The 26496-nt window shown below is 42.7% G+C and overlaps 2 protein-coding genes across 4 annotated transcripts in view; one reads left to right on the top strand and one right to left on the bottom strand.

The window, feature by feature from the left end:
• The window catches only part of EYA3 (EYA transcriptional coactivator and phosphatase 3), a 110076-nt gene extending 105200 nt beyond the window's left edge, over window positions 1-4876 (top strand). For all 3 annotated transcript variants that reach the window (XM_066573605.1, XM_066573589.1, XM_066573597.1), the window contains exons 15-18: window positions 1290-1404; window positions 1602-1723; window positions 2394-2494; window positions 3919-4876. In XM_066573605.1, coding sequence (XP_066429702.1) covers window positions 1290-1404; window positions 1602-1723; window positions 2394-2494; window positions 3919-3999 — 419 coding nt within the window. In that variant the 3' untranslated portion in view covers window positions 4000-4876. The remainder of the gene's footprint in view (window positions 1-1289; window positions 1405-1601; window positions 1724-2393; window positions 2495-3918) is intronic.
• Window positions 4877-7203: 2327 nt separating this feature from the next.
• XKR8 (XK related 8) lies at window positions 7204-25640 on the bottom strand. The gene is made up of 3 exons (XM_066573562.1): window positions 24604-25640; window positions 15790-15983; window positions 7204-10369 (listed from the first exon to the last, which is right to left on the bottom strand). Exons 1-3 carry the CDS (start codon window positions 25206-25208, stop codon window positions 9690-9692), a joined length of 1479 nt encoding a protein of 492 aa, XP_066429659.1. The 5' UTR covers window positions 25209-25640; the 3' UTR covers window positions 7204-9689.
• Window positions 25641-26496: the final 856 nt, after the last annotated feature.

Genomic DNA, 26496 nt, shown 5'->3' with positions numbered 1-26496 from the left:
CGGCTGCCATGACACCTGCACGGATCCCCCGATCTCACTGCGGGGGGGCCGTGCGGGACCCCCAAACAGCGTTCGGGGGATTTAAATGCCGCTGTCAGAATTGACAGCGGCATTTAAAGGGTTAATAGCCACGAACGGCCGAGCGCGGCTATTGCCCGCGGGTGTCAGCTGTAATAAACAGCTGATGCCCGCGCTGTATGGAGGGAGATAGCGGCGCTACCTCCCTCCATACACATCCTGCAGCTGCAGGACGTAAAAACACTATAGGGTGGTCACTAAAGGTGAAGGTACGTATTACTTCTGCATTGCTTTTTATAGCGTTTTGGGGGGGGGGGGGAGTTGAAAAAATGTAAAAATAATTTTTAAAAAGTAACCTCAGAACTGCTGTTTTTCTATGTTCACCCTATGTGATAAATAAATATTTTCATTATCTGGTTCACTATAAATGCGGTGATACCTAATACATGTTCCTTTTGAGAAAAATGTCTTTGGTATTTTATCCATTAAAGTTGTTATTATTTTGAAACTTGAGAAACTATTTTTTTGGGCTAAGTAACATGGCAGACATGGAGGTCTTTGGCAAATTAAAAGCCCATGAGTGACTCAGTAAAAGGCATATTGGCTGTCACAAAAGGGGTTGAGGGTTGTCAGCTTAGTTGTAGTTCTGCATCAGGGTAGAGATCACATAATTTTTGTGTAGCATTATTGACAGGCATACTGATCTTATATGCAGAATAATGCTGTTTGGAAATCAGTTTCTTGTTTTGCATGCTATATGGGAGATCTTTTAGGGACATGAAATGAGTCAAGGATATAGCTGCTTCGATTATTTACAGAATGAGATCATTCAGATAATTATTGATTGAAGCATAAACCTTAGTGTAAAATATAGAATCCTAAAATGCATTTGCTCCAATCAATATTTTCTAGTCATCTGGACCAAGAAAGAAAAAGCCCAACAAAAATGCAGTAAACAGTCATAGGAATTGACGTTACGGTTACTTGTGCATCTAGATAAAGTTCCTCGCTGATGTACCTCACACTGGTCTAGACCTACTGATATTAGACCCAGCCATTCCCTCACATTCCTCTCAGAGCTTGTGATATCCTTTTCTATCCCTTTTGTCCTTTAGAAATGTTTTTGTCTTGCTCCAAAAATCCTTTCTCGCAATCAGTTGACCACAAGAGGGCATTTTTTGCAAGTTCCTTCACTTAGTCATGATGATACAAGAATTGTAAAATTTAGCACTTGTCATGAATTTCTTCTACTATTTTTCTGTCATTGACAGCACTACTAAGCCCACAGAGGCGTGATTCTCTCCAAAGGTTAAGGGCGGACATTGAGACCCTAACAGATGGCTGGTTAGGAACTGCATTAAAATGTTTACTACTTATCCAGTCAAGGTAAGTGCAGATAAATGTTGTACCACTTTGTGATATATTAAAATAGATGATATGTTAGAATACTCATACAGAATTGCCCTGGTTACCATGTGAGTGTAAGTAACTTGGCAGTCCTACTATGGTGAAGTATACCAGTGTCTAGGTCCCCTTTCTGTTTCCTCTGGTCACTTAGCAGACTCATTGTTTTCTTTTGACAGAAAGAACTGTGTGAATGTGTTAATCACAACCACACAACTAGTACCAGCGCTCGCCAAGGTTCTACTCTACGGCTTGGGGGAAGTTTTTCCGATTGAAAATATATACAGCGCCACAAAAATAGGTAACATCTTTATATTGTCTGCAGTCCAAACCCACACGGTCATGTTTGTAGCTCTGTTCGTAGTATGATAATAGTGTGTCCAAAACAATGGCATCTTTATCATTTTGTGCACATCGCTGTATGAAAAACACATCCTGCACTAGGTCTGTTTGTGACGGACCCATGTTCCGATTATAGTAGCTTGACGAGCCGTTAATTCTGTAATCTTGAATCTGTGTGCCAACGTCCTAAATGTTCATGTACCCAGCAGATGACACAGTTGTGGGACTGAAGTCACTCTGGTTCGCTGTGAAAAAGACAGTGCCTTGTGATCTACGTATTATTTACTTTGTGTCATTAACAAAGCTAAAGGGAAAGCAGCGCGATTATTTCACTTCTAAACGATGTGTCGCAGGTTGTCATACTTCGGATAAATGCCAGACTATCTTTTCTTATTTATTTTCTATTTGCAGTATGTGACACCAGTTGTTGTGAAATTACAATGCTTATAGAGAGTTGTGATTTCATGATCTTTCCTTCAGGTTAATCCTAGCTTTGCTTCAGTGTTACAGTATAAAGATGATGATTTACCATTTGGAATATGCCAATATGACATAACCTTTCCTTGCAACATTTATGATGTTGGTATCCTATTCCTATATATTTTTTGAATATTTGTACCTACTTCCAGGGAAGGAGAGTTGCTTTGAAAGAATAGTGACAAGGTTTGGGAAGAAGGTTACGTATGTGGTTATTGGAGATGGCCGCGATGAAGAAATGGCTGCCAAACAGGTACAAGAAATGAATATTTTCCTTTTTAGATCCTTATAAGTCCTTTTAAAGATTATAATTAGACATTTATTATAGTGCAATGTTTCCTAAATACAGCTCACTGTACCACTAATGGTTCAATTTAACTGAATTTTGGTCACCATGGGGTTTTGGGGAGGTTTAGGTTTAGTTTACTGGAACTGCCGGGGGTTGTGACAGTAATATGGACACTAAAATGTGGCTGCATTTTCACCCTCTAAGGCCATTCTTAAAACTGGATAAAGGTGGAATAAACTAGTGAACACGAAGGCAGACCTTTCTGTCTGTAATCCCACAGAACAACATTGCAATAGATTGTATTCAACTGCACAGCAACATGAGATGTGGTCTCCAGTTACCTTTATCTAATGTCCCTTTTTAAAATTCCAGTTTTGTGAAGTCTAATAATCCGTATTAGACATGTTCCCTTTTGGAACTTTAGTTACAGGTTTTGTAGTGCACAGATAAAAAGTGAAAGTAAAAAGCACTTCATGTCAGAGGTTTACACCGCACCCTGCTCTGTGCTTCTGTATCATGAGTTTGACACTTTGACCACTTTTCTGATATGGCAAAGTTCAGGTATTAATAAGGAAGCAATGTCCTTAGTGGGTAGACTCAAGGCAAAAAGATCAAACAAGCATTTGGCAGGTTCATGGCTTCTCAAGACCAGCCAGATAACTTGTGTTACAGAGGGACTTGGCCAGGAGCCTTTGGAGTTGGCTGGCACCCTGTGCAGCATTATTTTTATATAATAAGCCTGACGAGATGTCAGACAAATGCACTACACTAATCCTGAAGGTCCTTAGTTATCACATGGGAGTAGGCAGTAAGCCCGTCCCCTTTATTTAGAAGTGTAGCTCGTAACTGCAGTAGGAGAGGTGACGGACCAGATAAGTAGATATTTACAAAAAAAACATATTTTTTTTAATTTGGGGTTATTTCATGGCACAGTAATTATTTTGAATAATGAAGGCGGCAAGGAAATCCCTTGGACCATTGTGAAACTCCTCCTCCTCTGGTACCCAAACTGTTTGGCCAGCTGAAGACTGTTACTGGTTTTTAGAGATAATATGCCACAAGCAAACTAACAGCAGCTTATTCTAGAATTCAAGCTAATTATTGTTAATAGAATTTTGCTGTCAAAGATTATTGTGCCCTTGGAGCGTGACTAAAATCATGTCAGATGAAGGCGAATTCTGTCGATCATCATTGCTGCATCATGACCGACCCCATCATTTATCAGAGATGCAGCAGCGCTGCAGTAAAAAGCCTCAAATGTAAATTTTCGAGATTCCAATAAAATGTTTAATTTTGTATGTAGAATTAGGCTATTGTTTCTTACATTGACCTTTCAAGTTGAGCTGAAGCAGGCCTTTATCATTTTTTCTTCTTTCCCCTTTGAAAAGCATAACATGCCTTTCTGGAGGATCGCAAACCACAATGACCTCATCTCCCTCCATCAAGCTCTGGAGCTCGACTTTTTGTGAGGTACCAAAAAAAGCATGGACTCTTGTAGAAGCCACGGGGGTCTGTTGGAATGAGAAAAGCAGAACAACCTATGTTAATCTTTATAACATCAGTTCGATCTCAGCTATCCAAATCCATCCCCTTTGATGAAGAAGCCTTTAAGCTGTGGTTTCCATGGATGAGAAACCATACACGTTCCTATCCTTCAGTATTGCAGGATGTCCAACTGTCTTTAACAGGTCACCTACCTCTTCAGTTTTCTGCTAGTTATTTAACATGCCACCTACCTCTTCAAGTCTAAGTTCTGTGTCATCACCATAATAAGGGTATCCTCTTGTGAATTAAGACATCTGTCCTCCTTAAGATGGAGTGTACCAAGAGACACCTTTTTGAGTTAATATCTGATGAGCCGTGAAATGTAGCAGTGGATCCTGATTTATTCTGTATTTCATCCTGATGTCAAATGAAGTCTCCAAATCTTTTAACTGGATGGATACTGTCTGCATCAGACTAACTCTGTCAGCTTCCCTGATCCAAGTGAAGACCAGGGGCTATGTACATTTATCTGGGACACAAGTCACACCGGCTTGTCTTTATTGTTGTCTTCTTGATAACCATTCTGGAGAACTTTATGAAATACCTCGATGAGGGAGGGGGAAAAACTCCCATTGCTCTATCTTGGAAGTTGGTAACTTATTAAAACCTTTTTCTCCTCTCTGTATATTCTTCTGTCTTGTTACATCTCATATTTTATTGCCAACAAAGAACACAAACCCTCTGGGGTGGAAAGAGACATTAACATTATTTGAGAATTTTGTTGCAATTGCTGCCCAAAATATAGATTTTGTTTTTATCAAGTGCGGGAATAAAATTTCTTTCTTGGTATTAAACTGTAAAGGGACCAGTGTCTGCAATTAATGTGTCATTGTGGGTGTAATGTGGAGAGTCTGTACACTCACAGGTAATTGGTTGTGCCAAGCTGTTATTGCACCTCATTTATAGGTTATGAAGTCTTATGCCGGAGTGTTGGAATCAAGCAGTCAGCCCATATCCATCATATGGAAAATGTCCAAAGATAAGACAACCAACTAAACGGTTGCTAATTAAGTTTAATTTGAAACACAATATAGAACACAAATATGACAAAGCTCAGAGACTTCCCTCTAAAGGGAATCTGTTACCATGTAAATTGGCCTACTATATGTGATTTTGTTCAGACACAGACTCCAATGATATAATTGTTAGATTTGAACAGTTCTCTTTCACTCTCCCACAGAAAACCAGCAAACTCTGTATACTTCTAAAGCATCCAGGAGTTCTGCTGTAATCGTTCTGTGAGCTTAGACGGTTGCGAGGCTGCATTACAATGCACAGCATAGAACATTTGCTGACTTGCTGCAGGGGAGTGAAAGGGAGTTCATAGATGGATTTTGGATTACATTGTTGGATTTTGTCTCTCCAGTTACCTGCATATAAGGGTGTTTTTACACAGATCGATTATTGTGCAGGAAAATCGCTGGTTTGTACGAATTTGACCGATATTTGGTCAGTGTAAACACAGCCAACTATTGAACGATAATTTGTTTGCTCATGTTTTATGTGAGCATAAAAATCGTTGTCCTGACCACTGATCGTTCAGTGAATGATCGGCGTTAAAATGTTTATTTTATTTTCATTTTTTTATCTTTGTGTTTAAACTGAACATCCGAGCTCTGTCATTGTGCACTCGCTCGGGTGAATGATTTCTCGCTCCATGTAAAAGTATCCTAACTACTTTTGCAGTAGTTCACTGGAATTTTTCATGGTGACAGATTCTTAATAGCTTGTAATCTTTGCCAAGGAGAAGTTAAAGGGTAACTGAACTTTTAATGCCACAGGACGTAAGTTTATATCATGGGGGCATGGTACTTGGCGAAGCTGGATGTAACTTTATGTCCTACGTTTAAAGTGTTGCCACCTATCAATACTTGCCCCCAAGCCGGAATGCGTCCTTTTCTATAACAAGTACATGGGAGGGATGGACCTGTCTGATTCAAGTACTCGAGCCGTGCAATGCCATGCAGAAAACAAGGGTGTGGCAAAAAAAAAATCTGGCTGTACACATCATACAGGTGGCACTGTTAAATGCCTTGGCCCTGTGTCAATGTGCAGGCCAGGAAGTGGTCATTGAGGCCCTAATATTTGGGGACCAGGAAGGTGGGGAGCCCAGTACATCTGGAAGGGAGGCCACATGTATTGTACCAGGGCAACACTTGAAATTCTCTCCACTGGTAAGAAGAGAAGGACCCCAAAAAAGTGCAGAGTCTGTTACAAATGAGGGACAAGGAAGGACACCATTTATTACCACGTGCCCCTCACAACCCAGCCTGCGCCAAAAAGATTGTTACAAAATCCCACAAGTCTCTGGAATTTTAATCCTATTATAGCAGTGAATCAGTTTTATGTTTTACCCTGATGTACTCCGTACAGCTTATACATAATGCCATGTGCCTCCCCTTCTGAGCCCTGCCATGTGCCCAAACAGCAGTTCATAGCCACACATTATGGTATCTCAAATTATTTCAACAAAATCTGGATTCCAAAATCCAAATAGCGTCAGTGTCGCTTCAGCTGTTATCTACTTCTTGGTCCTTCTCAGCAGCTGAAGATGGCCTTTATAGGCTTCCGTTTTCAGCTGCTGAGGAGTTATAATCGCAGCTAAAGGGGCACATTTCACTTCAGCAATACCAAATATTCTTGTTTTATTACGTTTGCAGAGTAGAAATGTTTTTAAACCTTTTTTTTTTTTTTTTTTAATCTGCATATTCAAACCATAATTTTTTTATTTTTCTGTCAACGGAGCTGCAGAAGTTCTTTTCTTTTTTATTACAGGATGAGGTCTAGTTTTTAATTGCGTGTTTTTTGTTTTGTTTTTTTTAATATGAATATTTGATCCCTTTTTATTATATATTTTGTTAGGCAGATGTGCAAAATTAGGCATTTTAGCCTCCTCCCAGCAGTGTTTTATCTTGTGGATTTAATAAGGCCTAGCTTTTTTTATTTGGTATCGTTATGAACTCCACAACAAACAAATTTGGTATTGCTAAGTGCCGCAAGGGGGAGGGGGGGGGGGGTATGGAACACTGATCCCAGGCTTCCGATGCAATGCTATAAGAAGGTGTACTCTGTTGGTCTCCATAAAAGGTGTGGTGGTTACTTACAGACTAAAAGTGAAGTCACTACCATTTCTCAAAATGGCTTTTAATATAACAAAATATTAATACTGTAATTTGTAAATGTAATAAATACAAGGCACACTAATTGTATATACACATGGAAATTCTCCATAGCTGTGGACAGTCATACCTTTCCAGCATCTGTGAAGGCACTTTAGAAGGAAACACTCACACATAAGCAGCAACTCTATAAGATAGCCTTTTCCATTCATCGTGATTTTACCATCTTTCCTTCTCTGGGGGGCGGGTACTGACATCGCTGTCAAGGTTTTGCTTCATTTCAAAGGCTTTTCCATAGCCTTTGTGTTCACAAACAGATCACTGCAAGTTTTCAAGGCATCAAGCTGTTGTGTTTTTGAGGGGGTGGGTTAATTACTCATGTAGTGGGTACTCTGAATGGAATTACAAAAGCAACAAGCTATATAATAGCCACCTAGGTGTAATTTTTGTACAGGAAGAAACTACATTAGGCCTCATGTCCATGGGTGTTTGCTAAAACACTGCGGGTCTACCTGCAGTGCTTGACTGCTGTTCATAGATACCGGCTCTGCCAGCAGAGGCCACGTATGGGCAGTGAGTGTACTGCGCATGACTGTGCATCACACGCGTGTGGTCATGCGTAGTGTAACTGTTTTTTTTTTTAATTTCCCCGCTCTGGTTAGTAGTGAGGTATACGCTGCCCATACAAAAGTATAGGGCTCACGCTGCATGGTACACAGAGAAATAGAGCATGTTGTGATCTATTTCTAACACAGATCTACATGTAGTGTTTACACACACGTGCATGGATCGATGAAAGTCCATTTACAGTTTATGGCAGTGTTGGAAGAAGGATGTGGTAGTAGTAGATGGTTGCAGGATTCAAGAGCATTCAGTTGCAGCACGCATTGGAAAGAAGCGAAAGATACAACAGACTTCAAAATACAATGTCTTGGATGTATGACAAAAGATAGCAGTTGTTGTAATACTATTTGTATTGTGTGCAACACAATGCTGTGTATTTTTACCATTTTTTGAACTAAAAAATGAACTCAGGTTTTGATAGTAGAAAGAAAAATTTCATACAAAATGACTTTTCTAGCTCACCATTTGCTTGCTGTTGAAAGAAAAAAAAGTTGCTTTGTAACAGCAGTGTGTCTGTACCAATGTCCTCTTCCACTTTGGTGCAGTCCACTGTATTAGGCTAACTTCACACGGGTGTGTGCGATATGGGGCTGTGGATCCTGCCCCCATATTGCGCTCCCTAGCATGTAAGTTCTCCTAAAGGTTGTTTGGCGGTTTCAGGTCAAAACAGCCTTGCATCACTTCAGGGATGAAGAGAACCTCTGCAGCCACAGTGGAGGTTCATGGAGTTTCTCCCATTGTTTTCAATGGGAGGCCTCACCTCGCACGAACCTAGCTAATTGTCACTAGCTACACAGCTGTCAGTAATCAAGTAGAACGCCTTATCCCCTGCTCTGTCCAATCATTAACAAAGCAATCAGGGAGGTCTAGTGCTGCTTGAGGACCCTGACTGTAAACTAGAAGGCTACATTCACACAAGGGCGAATCTCATGGGAGTTCTGTGTGGTGCAAGACGCACAAAACGTGCTCAAATATAAACCCAATTCTCTTGAATGGAGTCCTACACGAGTGATTTTTTTCTTGCTCACAGCGATGCAAGGTAAAGAAAAATCGCTGCATGTTCTATTTTCTTCATGTTCCTTGGAACGCATCGCCTATTTTCAATAGAACCGTGATTGAAGGCTGTGCAATGTGATGTTTCTCATTCAAATCAATGGGAAACACTTGCAGATCTTCAGACGTGGGTCAAACAAGTGCTGGAGAATCGCAAATTTCACTGAAGTAATGCGAGGTGTTTTTGCATGAAAGACCCCTCCCATCTGTGGGCAAAATGAACATTGAGCGCGATATCAGCCGGGTTTCTCAGCCCAAAATAGCTTGCGTCCGTATAAGCTGGATCTTTTTTTTTTACTACTTGCTAACAAGTATGTCTTACTGTACATGCGCACGCATGACATTTCTGTCTGCAAATAGGATAGAAATGGCATCTATTCATTTGAATGGATGTATGCACGTTTTTTTATTCAGAGTATATAAAAAAAAAAAAAAAAGCACCATGTGTCCTATTCTTGTGGACTAGAATACCACAGGTCTGTGTGCTGTGTTCAGCACATGGATGGGATGTCCAATGCATGTTGCACCTGTGTGCATGTACCCTTAGGTCTCATTCAGATGAGCGTGTTTTTAGCACTTCTATAGGAACCAATGCATTGCCCTATCAGTGTTCACATGGACGATTTTTAGGTGCGCTGAATCAGCGTGTCTAACTCATATGGCAGCTCCGAGGTCCTATGCTGCGTTTTTTCATAGGCTCCTGTAGGTGCATTGAAAACACGCAGTACATACCTCAGACAGGTCAACGGGTGACTTCACGGAGCTTGAAGTGAAAATTCCTGAAGTGACTTAAAATCTACATTAAAATGCCAACATTCCTAGTATATTTGCCATGCTAAATACTGAATTCTATGATTTGTCTGTTGACCAATCTTGCTTGCTAAATATAACTTATCTGTTTCGGTCCTTTTTATGCCATCTGGTACATCAAAGTATTGTTTTGTTTCACTGAGAACATTGGGGTGTAAAAACTTGTAATATATCAACCTCAAAAAAAGGCCCAAAAACATAAGTATGATGTTAGTTACAATGATGTGTGTTTCATAAACATCCAAATTGGAGGGGAACTTTAGATTCCTCCAAGATTCAACAAGTATCACATTGTCTGTGAGAATAAACAGATGATAGAATATACATCTGTAGATTGTTCTTCCATCAGCAACATTAAACCATGAGAAATAAAGAATTATGGCCACTGTAGCCCTGTAAACAGTTTCCAGGAATTTGTGCTTCATAAATGATGTCTTCTGCAACATAGCCCATAGAAAGAAAGGTAACCAGAGAAGAAGAAAGTGCAGAGCAATCCTCCAATGGAAAGTGACTGTAAAGAGTGTGATGCACAAGATTCGTGATGAAATGAGGCAAAAGTTCCATAAGTAGTAGATGGCTGAAGAAAGGTTGCTGAGCTTCAGTTTTTCCCTTAGGAACAGTCTCAGTGACTGATGGTAGTCCAAAATTGCCCAGCTGATACAGATAAATGACATGGAAATGCTGAAACCTAGAAAACAAACAAGAGTACAAAATGTTAGTGGTGTAATGTCACTATTCCTCTAATCGTGCTGCAATTTTTGAGATGTTCACCAGGAAATTCCAATTCCCCATAGTTTCGCAGTAGTCCAGTCTAATTAATACCGAGTATTGGCATTCTGGAAAACAGGGTAGTACTGTGGCTTAAAGTGAATTTCCACTCTTAAACAACATTATAGTTTTATGTATTCCTTGTTTATTTCAATAAAGGAGTCAGAGCCTGTTGGAATGTGATGTTCTATATCATAAAAACAGTTAAATAACATTTTGGCTGAGAGCAGTCACCACCAGAGGGAGCTACTGCAAACTGCTTATACATTGCATCCCAACACGTTTTATTATGGAGTACAATTTTAACATTAGAAAGTTCCATTGACTTGCGTGTTTTTTTGTTTTGTTTTTTTAATCGCGAAAGTTTATTACGTGTTTTTATCATATGCGGCAGTGAGGCGATGCAAGATTACTCTCCGCCCATGTGAAACTAGCCTGAGGATATGCTCACAGATGTGGACTGTAAATTTATGGTTCAAAATGTATTTATTGGTTTTATAATAGAAAACATGTTACATCATCAACAAAATGGCAAGGTGTTGCGATAAAGTGAAGAAAATTGGGCAGCCTGTTGGACAGAGTGTGGTGGCCGGGAGGTAGGACGAGCCAACTCTCGTGCCAGCCCCACCGGACGCCGTCGCCAACGGTACAGAAGCTTTGTATCTGAGGCTACTGCCTGGTAAAATTGGTGTCGCAACATTGTGAAAACACTGGTAATAACAGGAATATAAGATGGAAGAAAGGGGGGGGGGAGGGGAGTTAAGGCAAGGGGTAGGGGGTTGAGGTCTAGGGGAAATAACGAAGAGGAGGGGGACGGCTGTCAGCGGCCCGCGCCCTGTATCGGATTCCAGAAGTTGCGTGACAATGGAACATCTATTTTAGGTTAAGAGGGTAGTGTACCTGTTAGAAGCCATGTCTTTAGGTCAGGGGAATTTCTAAACACAATCCAGGCGGCAAAATACTTTGGGGAGTTTCCTTTGTCTGCGGCACCCAGGTTCTCCATGTGGCAAATGTTATCCATGATTTCCAGCCAAGAAGTCCTCGTGGGAGACAAAATTGTCTTCCAGAGTCTTGGTATATTCTGTCTCACGGCTATCAGGAAAAATCTAAAGATGCTTTTTTTTTTATTTGGAAATAGGTCCCCGGACTATGGACAGCAGGGCCGCCTCGGGCGTCAGGGCCACATTGTCTTTGTAGATTGCGTTGTAAAGATTTGTGATTTCCTGCCACAGGGGCATAACCAGAGGACAGGACCACCAAATGTGGGTGGACTGTAAATTTAAATCATTGCAGTGATTGAATTCTGCAGTGAAAATCTGCAGCAGTTCTTCAATGAGTAGAGCATGATGCGGACATGAACCTCTACACTTTGGAGTGTAGGTGAACTTTTTTCCACAGCATTGTCAAGACATGAACAAGTGATTTTCAGAAAATATTCATGTTATGTGCTCAAGTGAAAGAAGCCCATCAGCCGGCCATTTCACGGCCAGCCGATATGCACTGTGATCTGATGCATCAGATCACATGGGCGTATTTGTGAGACGTAAAAACACCCAGCCAAACCAATATAGCGCCGGGCGTTTTTACGTTGAGCCCAAAACATAGGTCTGGAACTATGTTTTTGCCGGAATACGTCGGCCGCTGCATGGGCTCCCATAGGAGCCCATGGCAGCGGGCGTAAGTGGAAGGGAGTTTAGCAACTCTCTCCCTCTGCTCTCCTCCTCCTCCTCCCCCTCCCCCCATATGAACAGGCACACAAACATTTGATTTGTGCGTCCGTTCACCAATTTTTCACTAACAACGTAGCGTATATCGGCCGGCTGTGAAAACAGCTGCCCGATATGCGCTCGTGTGAAAGAAGCCTTACTTTGCTCTAAACAGTAATGCTACTTTTTTTCTCACTCAGAAACCCCATTTCCTTGCGATTCACTTGACTGTAGTGATTTTCATGTTTCTTATTTGTTTTCTCATTGACTATCATTTTTCTTTAAAAAAAAAAAAAAATCACTAAGTCTGAAGTCCCAGCCTAAGCGGAAATGTAATTATAGTTGGCACAGAGCATATACGCCCAATTCCTGATACCATATGTATAATCACTTCTGGCACATAAGTAAAACCCAAGAGTCACACCTTCTTTCTGAACTTTATATCTCTGATTAATTGTTGGGTGTGTATTCTGAAACTGGGAATGTGTTAGGTAATCTACCCTGCTAAATATGACCTGACCATGGGGGAAAAAATCAGTACAATGTATCAGCGCATCCAATGAAAGGGGATCTAAAAAGGGCACATGTCTACTTCATTGTATAGACCAGTGTTTCCCAACAGGTCATGTTTTCAGGATATCCTATAATACGAACACCTGTGGCAATGTCTGAGGCACCGACAATAATTACATCACCTGTGCAACACTGAGGAAATCCTGAAAACATGACCTGTTGGAGTGCCTGAGGACTGGAGTTAGGGAACACTGGTATAGACACAGGCCACTCTACAAGCAGTAATGCAACATATGTATTCAATGTATTGAATGAAAATAAAAGCTATATAAAACCTCAAATTAAACCGGTCATAATTTAATCCCCTAAACTGCCTCCATCAAGTTAAACACGGGCATCCAGTGGATGAGCAGTGCATCTCAATTTGCTGTGTATGCGCCAGGTACTGCAAAACCTGGCTACCATTTTCCAGTTTGTAGGTTGTCAATCAAGTCAGGTGATTGTAACCACCACCAAGACTCTTCCCAGGCAGCACACGCTACTTTATAACTTCATCTATTCCTTTAACCCCTTAGTGACAGCCCTATCGTAAAACTACGTCCTACTGTTGCAGGACGTGTATGGAGGGAGGTAGCGGCGCTATCTCCCTCCATACAGCGCGGGCATCAGCTGTTTATTACAGCTGACACCCGCGGGCAATAGCTGCGCTCGGCCGTTTGGCCTATCGCGGCTATTAACCCTTTAAATGCCCCGAACACTGTATAGGGGTCCCGCACGGCCCCCCCGCGGTGAGATCGGGGGAGCCGTGCAGGTGTCATGGCAGCCGGGGGCCTAATGAATGGCCCCAGGGCTGCCTTAGCAGACTGCCTATCAAGCCATCCACACAGGGTGGCTTGAAAGACTGCCTGTAAAAAAGCAGTATGACGTAATGCTATAGCATTATGTCATACTGCAGGAGCGATCAAAGCATCGCATGTTAAAGTCCCCCAGGGGGACTTCAAAGTAATGTAAAAAAAAAAATCAATAAAGTTTTAATTATTAACAAAAAAAAAAAAGTTATAAAAGTTTAAATCACCCCCCTTTTGCCATATCCATTATTAAATCAAAATCATAAAATAAAAATATGTATTTGATATCACCGCGTCCGTAAAAGTCCGATCTATCAAAATAGCGCATTATTTTTCCTGCACGGTGAACGTCGTCTGAAAAAAAAAAAATAAAGAACTCCAGAAATACACTTTTTTTTAGTTACCCTGTCTCCCAGAAAAAACGCAATAAAAAGCGATCAAAAAGTCGTATGTACTCCAAATTGATACTATCGGAAACTTCAGGACATCCCGCAAAAAATGAGCCCTTGCTCAACTACGTCGACGGAAAAATAAAAAAGGTATTGCGCGCACAAAATGACCGCAGAAAATAATTGAAAAAAATTAAATATCTTAAAAAAAATAAATAAAAGTGCTACAGCAAAAGAAATACTTTACAAGTTTGGTATCGTAGTAATCATACTGACCCATAGAATAAAAATATCAGGTCGTTTTGGTTGCAATTTGTGTGCTGTAGAAACAGGACGCACCGAAAGATGGTGGAATGTCGTTTTTTTTCCATTTCTCTCCACTAAGAATTTTTGAAAAGTTTTTCAGTAAATTATATGGTACAATAAATAGTGCCATTAAAAAAAACAACTCATCCCGCAAAAAACAAGCCCACATACAGCGACGTCGATGGATAAATTAAGGAGCTACGATTTTTTAAAAGGGAGTAGGAAAAAACAAAAATGGAAAAAAGCAAAAAAGCTCCGTCACTAAGGGGTTAAGATGCAAAGATTTCAGATTGTAGCATCTTTAGAAACCTATTATATAACATTTTAAACTATCATGTATGATATAGTCGCGGTTTAGGGCTCCAATTAAGGGTAAGTGCACAGATTGCATTTGCTGTAGAAATTTTCCACTGCAAGTCCAATGACTATATGGATTTCATAGAGTTGCAGCTGTGGATTATGCAAAAAAGAAAATCTATGGGGCTTATTTGCAATAGAACAGTTTTCTGGTGAAAATTGCCCAAACTGTCACATATGCTTTGCCCCACATTTACTATGTGCTTTATACACTTCTGGACACTTTTCACTGTGTCCAACATAGGGGGCTTTCCTTCATAGAGAACGGGCGCAGCTTAGATGCCACACAAGTGTACCAAAAAATGGTACAATTTTTGTCATAAAATAAGCCAACTAAAAGGTGATATAAAGTAAAGACTGATTTACACACAACGATTATTGCTCAAAATTTGTCCAAACGACAGCTTTTTAGCGATAGCCGTTGCGTGTAAATGCGTGCCCATCATGCACTTACTGTGCACTCTTCTTCCATCGCTGAGTTCAGGTCAGCATGAAATCAGTCATCCCTGATCAGAGGGATGTACTTAGAGAACAGCAGGTGGTCTGTTCTCTAAATACATGCAAATGAAGCTAGTTCTCTACTAATAGGCTGATTAGCACATTAGTACCTGATGTAAAATGATCGCTCAAAACTGTCAGTTTCTGACGAATTGGACCTTTAGACTAGACAGTCTTAAAATTAAGCAGTGATGGGGATATATTGCATCATTCAGCCTTTTCTGGGGAAGTTCTTAGGATATGACTGTCCATGTATAGTTTCATGACTGCAGCATCCTCAAGAAAGTATGGAAAGATAAGATACAAGTCCCACCTTCATGCTCACCCCAGAGGGTTGTATAGGCAAGGTATTCCACCATACGCTTATACTATAGCACACGCTACAGTCCTCCGTCAGATGTACATCGGGCGTCTTCCTCCAAACATGGTGTGAGCCCATCCTTATGGATGTTTTACTACAGGCCCTGTGCATATAGGCTTCGAATGTAATAAAGCTTGTATAATATCTTGAATGCATGGTGTGCACCTTTTTATTGATGGTTTTTTTTTGGTTCCCAGCTTTATAGAACATCACTAGAGCAGATAAAGGACTTAATTTTTCAAATAGTGGACTATCCCTGAGTAGGCTCACACCTCCAAATACACTCATCTAGACAGCTTATACTGCTCCCCCTTTGCCATCCTTATTTATGCTGATACAGGCTGTGGATTGTTTGCACTCACATTGAAATGGTTCTATGGCTTCTCTTTGTAGGATTATATAGAGCACAAGGATGAGCTGTGGTGTATTTTCTAGGAAAGTCTCCACAAGCCGCATCATGCTGATGTCATGGGTGAGGAAGTAAGCATAGTCCTTAAACTGGTCATCCTCTGGGTTTCTGTACGCAGCGATGCTGACTTCTAGAGAATGTAGACACCTGTAGGAACACGGCATATGGTTAATAAAGAGATTCCTTTGCAGCATCTTGATAGTCATCGTTGTGTTTTAGCAAAAAAAAAAAAATTTGAGGTAACTGAAATTTATGTGTAGAAATTCAAAAGGCATCACAAAGGGAAAGCATTTTTAAATGCCTTAATCTATAATGACCTATCCAGAGTACAGCGTGATCATGGACATCAGTAGCAGAGTAGAGGGGTCTGCTGCCCAAGAACCCCACCAATCTGCTACTGATGACTGAGAATAGGTCATGAATAGCTAGAAGTGGGACAATTCTCTCATTGTTTTAATAGTTGCATGATTTTGGGTGGAACATTGCTCATACAGAGGCCCTCTACATTGTTCTCTATTACAATCAGAATCAGCAATAAGGCTGCAAGGATCAGAGTGCTGTCGTGTGTCCAAATTAATTAACAATGATCATAGGAGAAAGAATAAGAGACATCAACTGTAGTCACCACTGTGCCCTTTCTGAGGAGACCAGCCCAGTGTTAGCTTAATTTATCATACAAAGTAGAACAAAGAAAGATATAATGTCCAGTCACAATGGACGGCCTAGAAAGTAGCAAAGGCTAACACTGATGAATACACAATGTGACGTGCTGCTTACATTAGAAAGTAAAGGAATGCGGATACAATAACCTAATATCTCTCCAGTAAATGCTCAAACTCCCCGACTACTAAGGATAAGCTGCCTTCATGATATTTGGACTAAGGCTGGCTGCACACGAGTGTAATTCGCTGTATGCCACCCACACGTGACAATCACGCAGCATGCAACAAGTACGCAATGACATTGTATACTTGCAGCGGGCCGCCGATTACCATGCACTATCTTGGCACATATGGGCTAAAATAGAAGATTTGATTTGCTCATTGGGCAGATAGGAGAGCACAAGAAGGCCCACCTTAAGAGAACTTGTGGTAGTGGCATGTGTGGTAATCACACATTTTACTGAGTGCTGGGGACACTAAAGATATGGCCAAAGCGCTGCAGAATAAGTTAGCGCTATACAAATAAAGATTATTATTATTAATATTAACCTGCCCCTGCCTAATTATTGCATCTGTGAAACTACTGACAGACTCCTTTTAAAACATCTTGTGATGTAACCCCATCATCCTATTCTAGGATGCCAAGGGAGAAAAAGAAGACCTGTCAAGACCTTTTGAGCCCCATAACATTCCGTAGTTTATGGGGCTCAAAGGCAAGGGAACAGTGGTTCCGGGGAGCTACTTTCTATACTCCCTGGATCCCCCATTCCAGCACTCAATCTCTGAAAAATTAGCACATGCACAGAGTTACTTTCCAGAAGGCTCTGTGCACACGCTTTCCTATAGAGAACAATGAGAGGCATAGCCACACGCAGCCTTCTGAAAAGTCACACTATATACCCGTGCTGATTTCTCCGGGGCACAGTACTGGCACAGGGAATCTGAGAAGCATTAAAAAAAAAAAAACTGCAGTTCTCTTATCTTTGAGCCCCATAACTTAGTTTATGGGGCACAAAGCTGCTGACATAAACCCTTTAAAGGCTATGAAAATCTTTTGAGGCAATTTTTTTTACTTAAATACATGTATTTTGAGCTGGTAATCATTCTTACTATAGGGTTTAATTAAAAATGTTGCACTATCTGTCACTGCAGCATCTGCATATCATTGTATATTGAAACTGCAGTCTCACATCAGCATTGCCTTTTCAATTTTTCTGTTCCATCCTAAGAGCAGAAATCCAATAAGATTCCTACCGATTTCAATGAGGCTTATTTTGTTTCAGTTTTCTTCTGTTTGGTCCAGTTTTTTTTTAAAGAAAAGACTGAAGAACAGGACTTTTTTTGCTTTCCAAAAGAAAAAGGAAGACTGGACAGAAGAGTTTTTTTTGTGCTTTTTTAATACTGTGCTCATTGGGGAAAAGTCACAAATGGAAATTATTCCTTTTCTAACCATTTTAGCTACTGTTTAGCAGATCTGCTAAATACTACTGTGGATGAGCAGTTGTAAAGGCCCCTTTACATGCAAAAGTAATTGCTCAAACAGCTGAAGGATTGACAGATTTAACAATGTTTTTACATAAAATTACAGGCACAAATAATAATAATCACTCCATTTTTCCTCATTAGCTAAAGTAAACTCAGTAGCAGCGCGGGCGTTGTGTTTGTGCGAGGGATTATCTGTCCAGCGGGATTCCAATGTTCCATGACCTCATTGTGTATGCAAGGTAAACAAATCAATGGTGGAGTCTTTTTAAAAACCAAGTGAAATGCATTTCAATGAAGGAATTTGCTCAGCCTATCACCTACCTGCTTCAATGATGGATTTTGTGCGGGCTGAAGTCTATTGTTAAACGATAAGTGTATGACTGCCCACGTTTACACTCAACAATTATCGCTCACTTTTGGCCATTTGAATGAATTTTGAGCGATAATCATTGCATGTAAAAGGGCCTTAAGATTAAAACTGGTCATAACACATAAGAAACTCATGCAAAGGGAACCTACATATCTGGGGGGGGGGGGGGGGGAGGGATTAAGAGATCCATTAAAATACCAGATCTGTTTGCTTCATTTGGCATCAGACACTTTTTATTTTGAACACCGCCATATGCCGCCTACAGACGGCCGGGTCAAATCCTGCTGCGAGAATTCTCGTAGCGGGATGCGGATCTGTGCCCCAGCGGAGGCCTGCGGCTTACCTGCTCCCAGCGTCTTCACTCTCTGCTATGCGCCGGCGCATGCGCAGAGAGGAGCCGGCCCGTCTCCACTGACATTTCTGTGCGGGCCTCTGCGAGATCCGCACAGAAATAGAGCATGCCGCGATTTGTTTTCCACGTGTGTTTATACGCGGACAAATCCCGGCCGTCTGCATAGGATTGAGTTATCTAATGCAATCCTATGCAGGCGGACACGGGCGGAAATTCTGTAGGAAATTCCACCGCAAAATTTCCACCTGTGTGCAGGTTTCTCAGATTTCTGTCAGCTCGTTTCTTCTAGGGGTACCTTTGTAGATGCTGCTCTATTTTCTTCTGGTACAATAACATTTTAGTCCATGAGTTCTGTCGGGTGCCGCAGTCAGGTTGACAGATCCTGCAAGTGTCTTATTTTTGTTCTTCTGTTCCATAACGGACAACTGTCGGGTCCTTCAGTGCCTGATATGTGTCCCAGCGATGACCGTTCCTCTGCTTTTACACAGAAGGATCATCACTCAGTGACCGGAGGAGCGGACTGGAGATTATTCTGGCCTGTTCACCTCCATTCACAGTAAACTGGCCCGTTTACACGGTCTGCCGCTGCATCGTTCCAACAATGCTCTTTAGGTCAGCAGGAAAGATGCGATCAACAATTTATCACTGATTGGTCTTTCGCTGCCTGCGTTCACACTGCACAATTATCATGCAAACTGCTCGATCTAATGAGTGATTTGCACTATAATTGTGCAGTGTGAAACACATTTTAGTTTTCAGTCCTTATCTCTTCTCTACTGCACTTTCCTATTAACTAATTTATGACTACAGCAAAGATAAGCTTTGTTTTGGTCATAAATTAGCTGAGAAGAGGGTTCAGGAGAGCAGAGGGAAACCAAGCCCATGACGGATCTCCTATTGAGCCATCCCAACGACTATTGATCCAGTGCTTTCACACAGGAGCGATGATAGTCGCTGACTGGAGGCGGAGGGGGGCAGGATATCGCTTCTGGCCACCCACCACTGTTCACAGTAAACATGCAGTTGTTAGAGATGAACGACTGCCTGTTTACACGGACTGATTGCCGTGTCATTTTTCTGCCTGCAGAAACAGAACGGCGAACAATTTGTTTGCTGTTCAGCTCCTGGCAGTGTTTACATGATTTCCATTCAGTTTCACATGATCCAGCGAATAACTGAATGCTTATCGTTTTGTGTAAAGGAACACTCAGAGCCCCCGCACACTTGCGTTTCTTTCATGTGATATCGCTGCATTTTTTTAACGCGAATGTCAATGGGACTTTCTAGTGTTAAAAATGCATCGCACAAAAACCGCAAGTTTGGAAGAGCCCTTAGACTGCAGTGTCCGTGTACAGTGATATGTAGAAGCTGCAGAAAACAAACAGTGCAAAATGCTTCTTCAGGCTTCAATCACACCAGCATTATATCCTATGGCAGCCTATGAGAGCTGCCAGAAAAGGGAGGGAGTTTAGCAGCGGCTCTGCTAAATTCCCTCTGCCCCTTGATGGCTGCTGGCAAAGGCAGGGGGCAGGAGATTTGCACACTAGCTCCCGCTCCGTCCCACCACCTCACTTTGCCGGCAGCTGGCAAGGGACGGAGAGGGGGAGGGAGTTTAGCAGAGCTCTACTGATCCCGAGAATGAGGGTTCTGTGTCTCCTCCTCCACAGCACACTTCAGTATGACTGGAGTGGTGGCTACACATGTCATCATGGAGGTCTGCGCAGCACAGAAAAGATGGGAAAAGGGAACGACTTGAGTTAGAATAGTAGACCCTGTGATCACTAGATATGATGGTACTGAAATCACGTATACAATCGGCAGCACAACTGTGTAAGGCCAGTATCTGCAGCTATATGGTAATATTAGTCTTTGTACAGTGGTTGTTATACAGCAACAGTATGAAAGTAATAGTCATTATGTGGTGGTCATGGTGTGGCGGTATTACTTAGTGCGTTTTATTCAGTAACAGTATGTAGATGTGATTATGTAGGAGTGTTTAAACTAGGGACTGGGGGAGGGCAAAAAGAGAAATAGTGGGGTAGTCAGTGTAGCTAGCGACCCAGGTCTAAGCAAGGCGAGTGGGGGTCGAGCAGGGGATGGGGTTAGTACAGTTAGAACTGACAGATCAGCCAATAGTACGAATAGCAACAAAACGAACTTAAAGAGCAAAAAAAAAAACTGTATAAATTGTATGACCACGAATGCAAGAAGTCTGATCGGTAAAGTGGGTGAGCTCGAAGCGAGAATGGGCGATGAAAACTATGATATAGTCGGAATAACGGAAACATGGCTTGATGAAAAGTGTGATTGGGTGGCGAATTTACAGGGGTACAATCTCTTCAGAAGAGACCGTGTAAACCAAAAAAGGGGGAGGGGTATGTCTGTACGTTAAATCGTACTTAAAGCCGAGACTACGGGAAGATATAGGTGTAGGAGATGAACACATGGAATCTCTGTGGGTAGAAATACAGGGAGAAAAAAAATAACAAAATCCTGATAGGGGTTTTCTATAGGCCACCAAAAGCAACAGAAGAAACTGAAACCTTACTATTAACCCCTTGAGTGGCACGCCCGGAAATTTTCCGGGACGAGCTCCACTGCTCATAGTGACATAGCCCGGAAGATTTCCGGGCTATGTATCACTATGGGAGCTGCAGAGCACAATGCCACAAGCTGTGTCAGTGTGCTCTGCCTGCACAGACCCACACAGAGCAGAGCAAGGGCTTTGAAAAACCAGCAGAAGATATTGCCGATATGCCGGCAACCTCCTGCTTTGTTTACAGGTTGCCATAGAGACCATCGGTTTGTCAGAAGCAAGCCGATGGTCTCTGTGGCAGGGAGAGCTGGTTGTCAGCTGTCAAAGGACAGCTAGGTACTAGCTCTTACAGCAGAGATCAGAGAAAACCTCCGATCTCTGCTGTGTTAACCCTTTACATGCTGCAGTCTATGTGACTGCAGCATGTAAAGGGCTGTCACTGCAGCATGTAAAGGGCTGTCACCATCGGACCCCTGGAATGGGTTCAGGGGTCCTGATGGGTCCCTGTGGAAGTCCCCTAAAGGGACAAAAAAATTAAAAATAAAAATAAAAAAGTAAAAAAATTATTTAAAAAATTATAAAAACACTTGTCTCCCTTTACTTTGTAAAAAATCAAAAATACAATCACACATGTGGTATCCATGCGTCGTAATGACCCAGAGAAGAAAGTTAATACATTATTTAACCCCTTAATGACATGGCCCCTTTTTTTCTTTTTTCCCCATTTCTTTTTTTCCTCCCCCCTGTTTAAAAAAATCACAACTTGTCCCGCAAAAAACAAGCCCTCACATGGCCATGTCAATGGAAAAATGAAAAAGTTATGGCTCTTGAGACGCAACTGCAAAATTAGTTGAAATTCAATGATTAGACCATTTTAAAAAACCTGCCCTGGTGGGCACGACAGGGTGGTAGGAAACCCGCCACTCAAGGGGTTAAGGCAGATAGAAGAGGTGTCAAACCGCAATGAAGTAATTATCATGGGGTACTTTAATTATCCAGACATAATATGGGAGAACGAAACCTGCAAATCTCACAAGAGTGATAAGTTCCTGAGAACAATTAAAGAGAACTACCTTATCCAACTTGTGCAGGAACCAACTAGAGGAAGGGCCACTCTGGTCTTACTATTAACTAACAAACCGGACCGAATAATAGGGGCGCAGGTCGAGGGGCACTTGGGGAACAGTGACCACAATATAATCAACTTCCAGCTGTCATTCAATAAGAAGCCTTATCAGGGAGCGACAAATAAACTAAACTTTAGTAAAGCTAAATTTGGTCAGCTTATAACGACTATCAGTAACATTAATTGGGACAACATTCTAAAAAATATCAGTACAGAGGACAAATGGGAAAAGTTTAAAAGGATCCTAATCACCTCATGTGAGCAGTTCATTCCCTTTAAAAATAAAAGAACTTCAAGTAAAAGGAAACCAATGTGGCTCGACAAGACGGTAAGAGGGGCAATAAATGAAAAAAATAAAGCGTTCAAAGTAGTAAAGCAAGAAGGCAGCGAAGAAGCGCTAAAATCATACAGGGAAAAAAACAAAATATGCAAAGATAGGATCAAAATTGCCAAGGAGGAAGCAGAAAGACGGATCGCCAAACAGAGCAAAAACAACCCGAAACTATTTTTTAACTATATTAACAGCAAAAGGATTTGCAGGGAGAGCACTGGCTCTTTAACAAATAATGCAGGAGAAATCATTGAAGATGATGGAGGGAAGGCAAATCTATTAAATAGTTTCTTTTCAAGCGTATTCACAAACGAAAAAGGAAATGCCACAAGAGATGCAGGGGAATAAAATGAACCCCTTGCAAAATATGTCATACCTAACGCAGGAGGAAGTGCGGAATAGGTTAAAGAAGATTAAAATCGATAAATCGCCAGGCCCAGAGGGAATATACCCAAGGATACTAAGGGAACTATGTGATGTGATAGCTAGGCTGCTATATCTAATATTTGTGGATACTATCAAGACCGGGGTTGTACCATTGGATTGGCGCATTGCCAACGTGGTTCCAATTTACAAAAAGGGGACCAAAAGTGAGCCTGGTAACTACAGGCCAGTAAGCCTCACTTCAGTAACGGGAAAAATATTAGAGGGGTTTCTGAGAGACGCCATCGATGAGTACCTCAAGGAGAACAAGGGAATAACTCCTCACCAGCATGGGTTCATGAAGGGTCGATCATGTCAGACCAATCTGATCAGTTTCTACGATGAAGTAAGCTCTAGGCTGGACCTGGGAGAATCTATTGATCTCGTATATCTGGACTTCTCTAAAGCCTTTGACACTGTGCCACATAATAGGCTGATATATAAAATTAGACAGCTTGGATTGGATAAAAACGTGTGTATCTGGGTAAAGAATTGGCTCAATGATAGAAAGCAGAGGGTGGTAATAAATGGTTCATACTCTGATTGGGCCGCCGTCACTAGTGGGGTGCCTCAGGGCTCAGTATTAGGCCCCATTCTGTTCAATATACTTATCAATGACCTGATAGAGGGACTGCACAGTAAAATATCAATATTTGCAGATGACACAAAATTATAAAATATAATCAATGCAACGGAGGACAATGTGCGGCTACAAACGGACCTGGATAAGATGGGGGCTTGGGCAGGAAAATGGTAAATGAAGTTCAATGTTGATAAATGTAAGGTTATGCACATGGGCAGCAAAAATGGATGTTACCAATAAACACTTAATGGGGTACAGCTAGGGAAAAGTGATATGGAAAAAGACCTGGGGGTACTAGTGGATAGTAGACTAAACTGGAGTAACCAATGCCAATCAGCTGCTGCAAAGGCAAATAAAGTCTTGGGATGCATTAAGAGGTATAGGGGCGAAGGACGAGAACATTATCCTTCCACTATATAAGGCACTAGTCAGACCTCACATGGAATACTGTGTACAGTTCTGGTCACCGGTGCTCAGGAAAGATGTCACAGTGCTGGAGGGGATTCAAAGAAGGGCAACTAAACTAATACATGGAATGAGGGGACTGGAATACCCAGAGAGGCTGTCCAAATTGGGATTATTTACCCTGGAGAAAAGACGGCTAAGGGGTGATCAAATAACTATATGTATAAATACATGAGGGGACAATACAAGGATCTCTCCCAGGATCTGTTTACACCCAGGACTACGATGGTAACAAGAAGGCATCCGCTACGTTTAGAGGAAAGCAGGTTTCATCACCAACTCGTGTCCCTGATGTTGTAAGACCCTGGCAGCGCGTCTGCATGCATTTAAGTAAAAGCAGCACAGTTGCCCATAGCCTTTCAGACCCTAGCATATACACACAGCGCCGCCAGCAGGCGGTGGAGTTGTGGTGCCCTCCGCCTCCCAGTACCTACCTGAGCGGGTACCCGAGCTGCAGGACGTGTAGTAGCGTGAAGCATGGAGGATGGAATATGATCCTCCCCGTATAAAAGCGCCTCGCCAGCAGCTCGTCCTCTCCGCAGCGCCCCCCAGTGGTGTCCGCGTCCAGTGCCGGAATGTCGCCGGGACCTCCAGCAGTTGTCGCGGTCCCTGGAGGAGTCTCCGTGTTTCCGTTGCTCGCAGCACACAGTCCCGGCTTTGCCTTCTGTAGCGGCACCGCATCCACGACCGCGGCAGGCTCCGGTCGGCCGCCAGCCAATCTCATGTCCCCGCCGCTCTGTGTAATAGCACATTGCACGCCTCCCGCGGCATCCCGTGCGCTGCCAGCATTAGTACTCTCCAGCTCCGTGTACCAGTCCTGCCAGTCCACCCAGAACCAGCCCCAGCTGAGCAGCTGCAGCACGGAGGACGAGAGCAGGTAGAGGCCGAGGAAGAGGGCGGCCCAGGCCGGGTCCCCCGCCCGGTAGTAGCGCACCGCGCTCCACACATCCGAGCCCAGGTCCACCAGGAAGGCGGCTGCCCCCCACACCGTGAACAGCAGGTCCAGCAGGCGGTAGCGGTCCGGCAGGCACCCCGGCATCCCGGCCACTCAGCGGCATGAAGGGGGAACGGCACTTCCACAGCACGGGAGGAAGGGAGTGCCCGCCCATAGCCGGCCGACCGATGAGCCGTCACAACCCGACTGCCGCCTCCTATACGGGACCTGTGCGGCTGGGCTGTAGGAGGACACAGTGCTACCACGATGGGAGTGTAAGGCCGGGACTGAGGGGGTGTAGCGAGCAGCCTGCCGTAACTCAGCAGTCACAAGAGATACAAGCCGGCGGGCTTCTCATCGGGTTATCCCTGCTGGACGGTGGAATCAGCTCGCGGACCCCACACTACGGCGGATCACTGCAGGCTAAGGGGGCCAGTGGGCTGCTAGATGTGGCTAGTGTGACTCCCAGAACTGTCACATCATTTCAGTTTCCTGGGAGACGGTAAACAAATGCCCTGCGCCCCCTCCGCCCCAGCTGCAGCGCAGATCACAGTGGTACAAACTATGAGGCCAGGGATTGGCTGCAGTAGTCACATGGGGGGCGGGGCTTGTCATCACTGTGGGTCCACAGAGGGGGGAACCTAATTTGCTGTGGGGTCATAAATGGGGAAAGCGGAACTAGATTGGCCATTGAATTCATTGGGAAAATTTGCGGTGGGCCAGTCCAGTTCTGGGGCCAGTGGAGGGGCAAAAACATTTTTTAATATCTAATTTGGTGGAATGCTGTGCTGCTCCTCTCAGTCGCCACCTGCACTGTCCACTCACTGAGTTCCACGTAAGAGCAATCGTGTGACAAGCATCACATGATCACTCTACCCAGAATGCAGTGGGTCAACAATGTGGCATTGAATGCAGAGACCGGGAGCAGGAGGAGCAACGCAGGTGTTTTTTTTTAAATTTTATTATATATGAAGGGATTCAATACTGAGATGGGGGCTGGGACTTATAAGGTACTAATTACTAAGCCGAGGGCTGGGGCCTATGAAGGGCACTATTACTGAAGTGGGAGCCTATGAGAGGATTAATTACTGAGTGGGGGCACTTTTACTGTGCACTTATTACATGTGGCCTACAGGGCGCAAAAAAAGGGGAATCCGGTAACTGTTACTGTGTGGGCCGCCATGAGTGGCATTATCACTTTCTGAGGCACTATGGATGGGGAGATTATGTAGAGCCTTGGAAAACTAAGACAAGGAAAATTGAGTCAAATATGCCTACTTCAAATTCCACAGAGACAAGTTTTAACTAGGAGATGTTGTATGGTGGTCTGGGCCAGATGGAGAGGAAAAGACAAAGTCAAGATACTCGTCAGAGACTATATCTCTTGTGATCA

This window comes from Eleutherodactylus coqui, chromosome 1 (assembly GCF_035609145.1).
Source record: "Eleutherodactylus coqui strain aEleCoq1 chromosome 1, aEleCoq1.hap1, whole genome shotgun sequence".
Taxonomy (NCBI): domain Eukaryota; kingdom Metazoa; phylum Chordata; class Amphibia; order Anura; family Eleutherodactylidae; genus Eleutherodactylus; species Eleutherodactylus coqui.
Note: the sequence above shows the minus strand (reverse complement) of the source record. Positions and strands in the feature narration are given on the sequence as shown.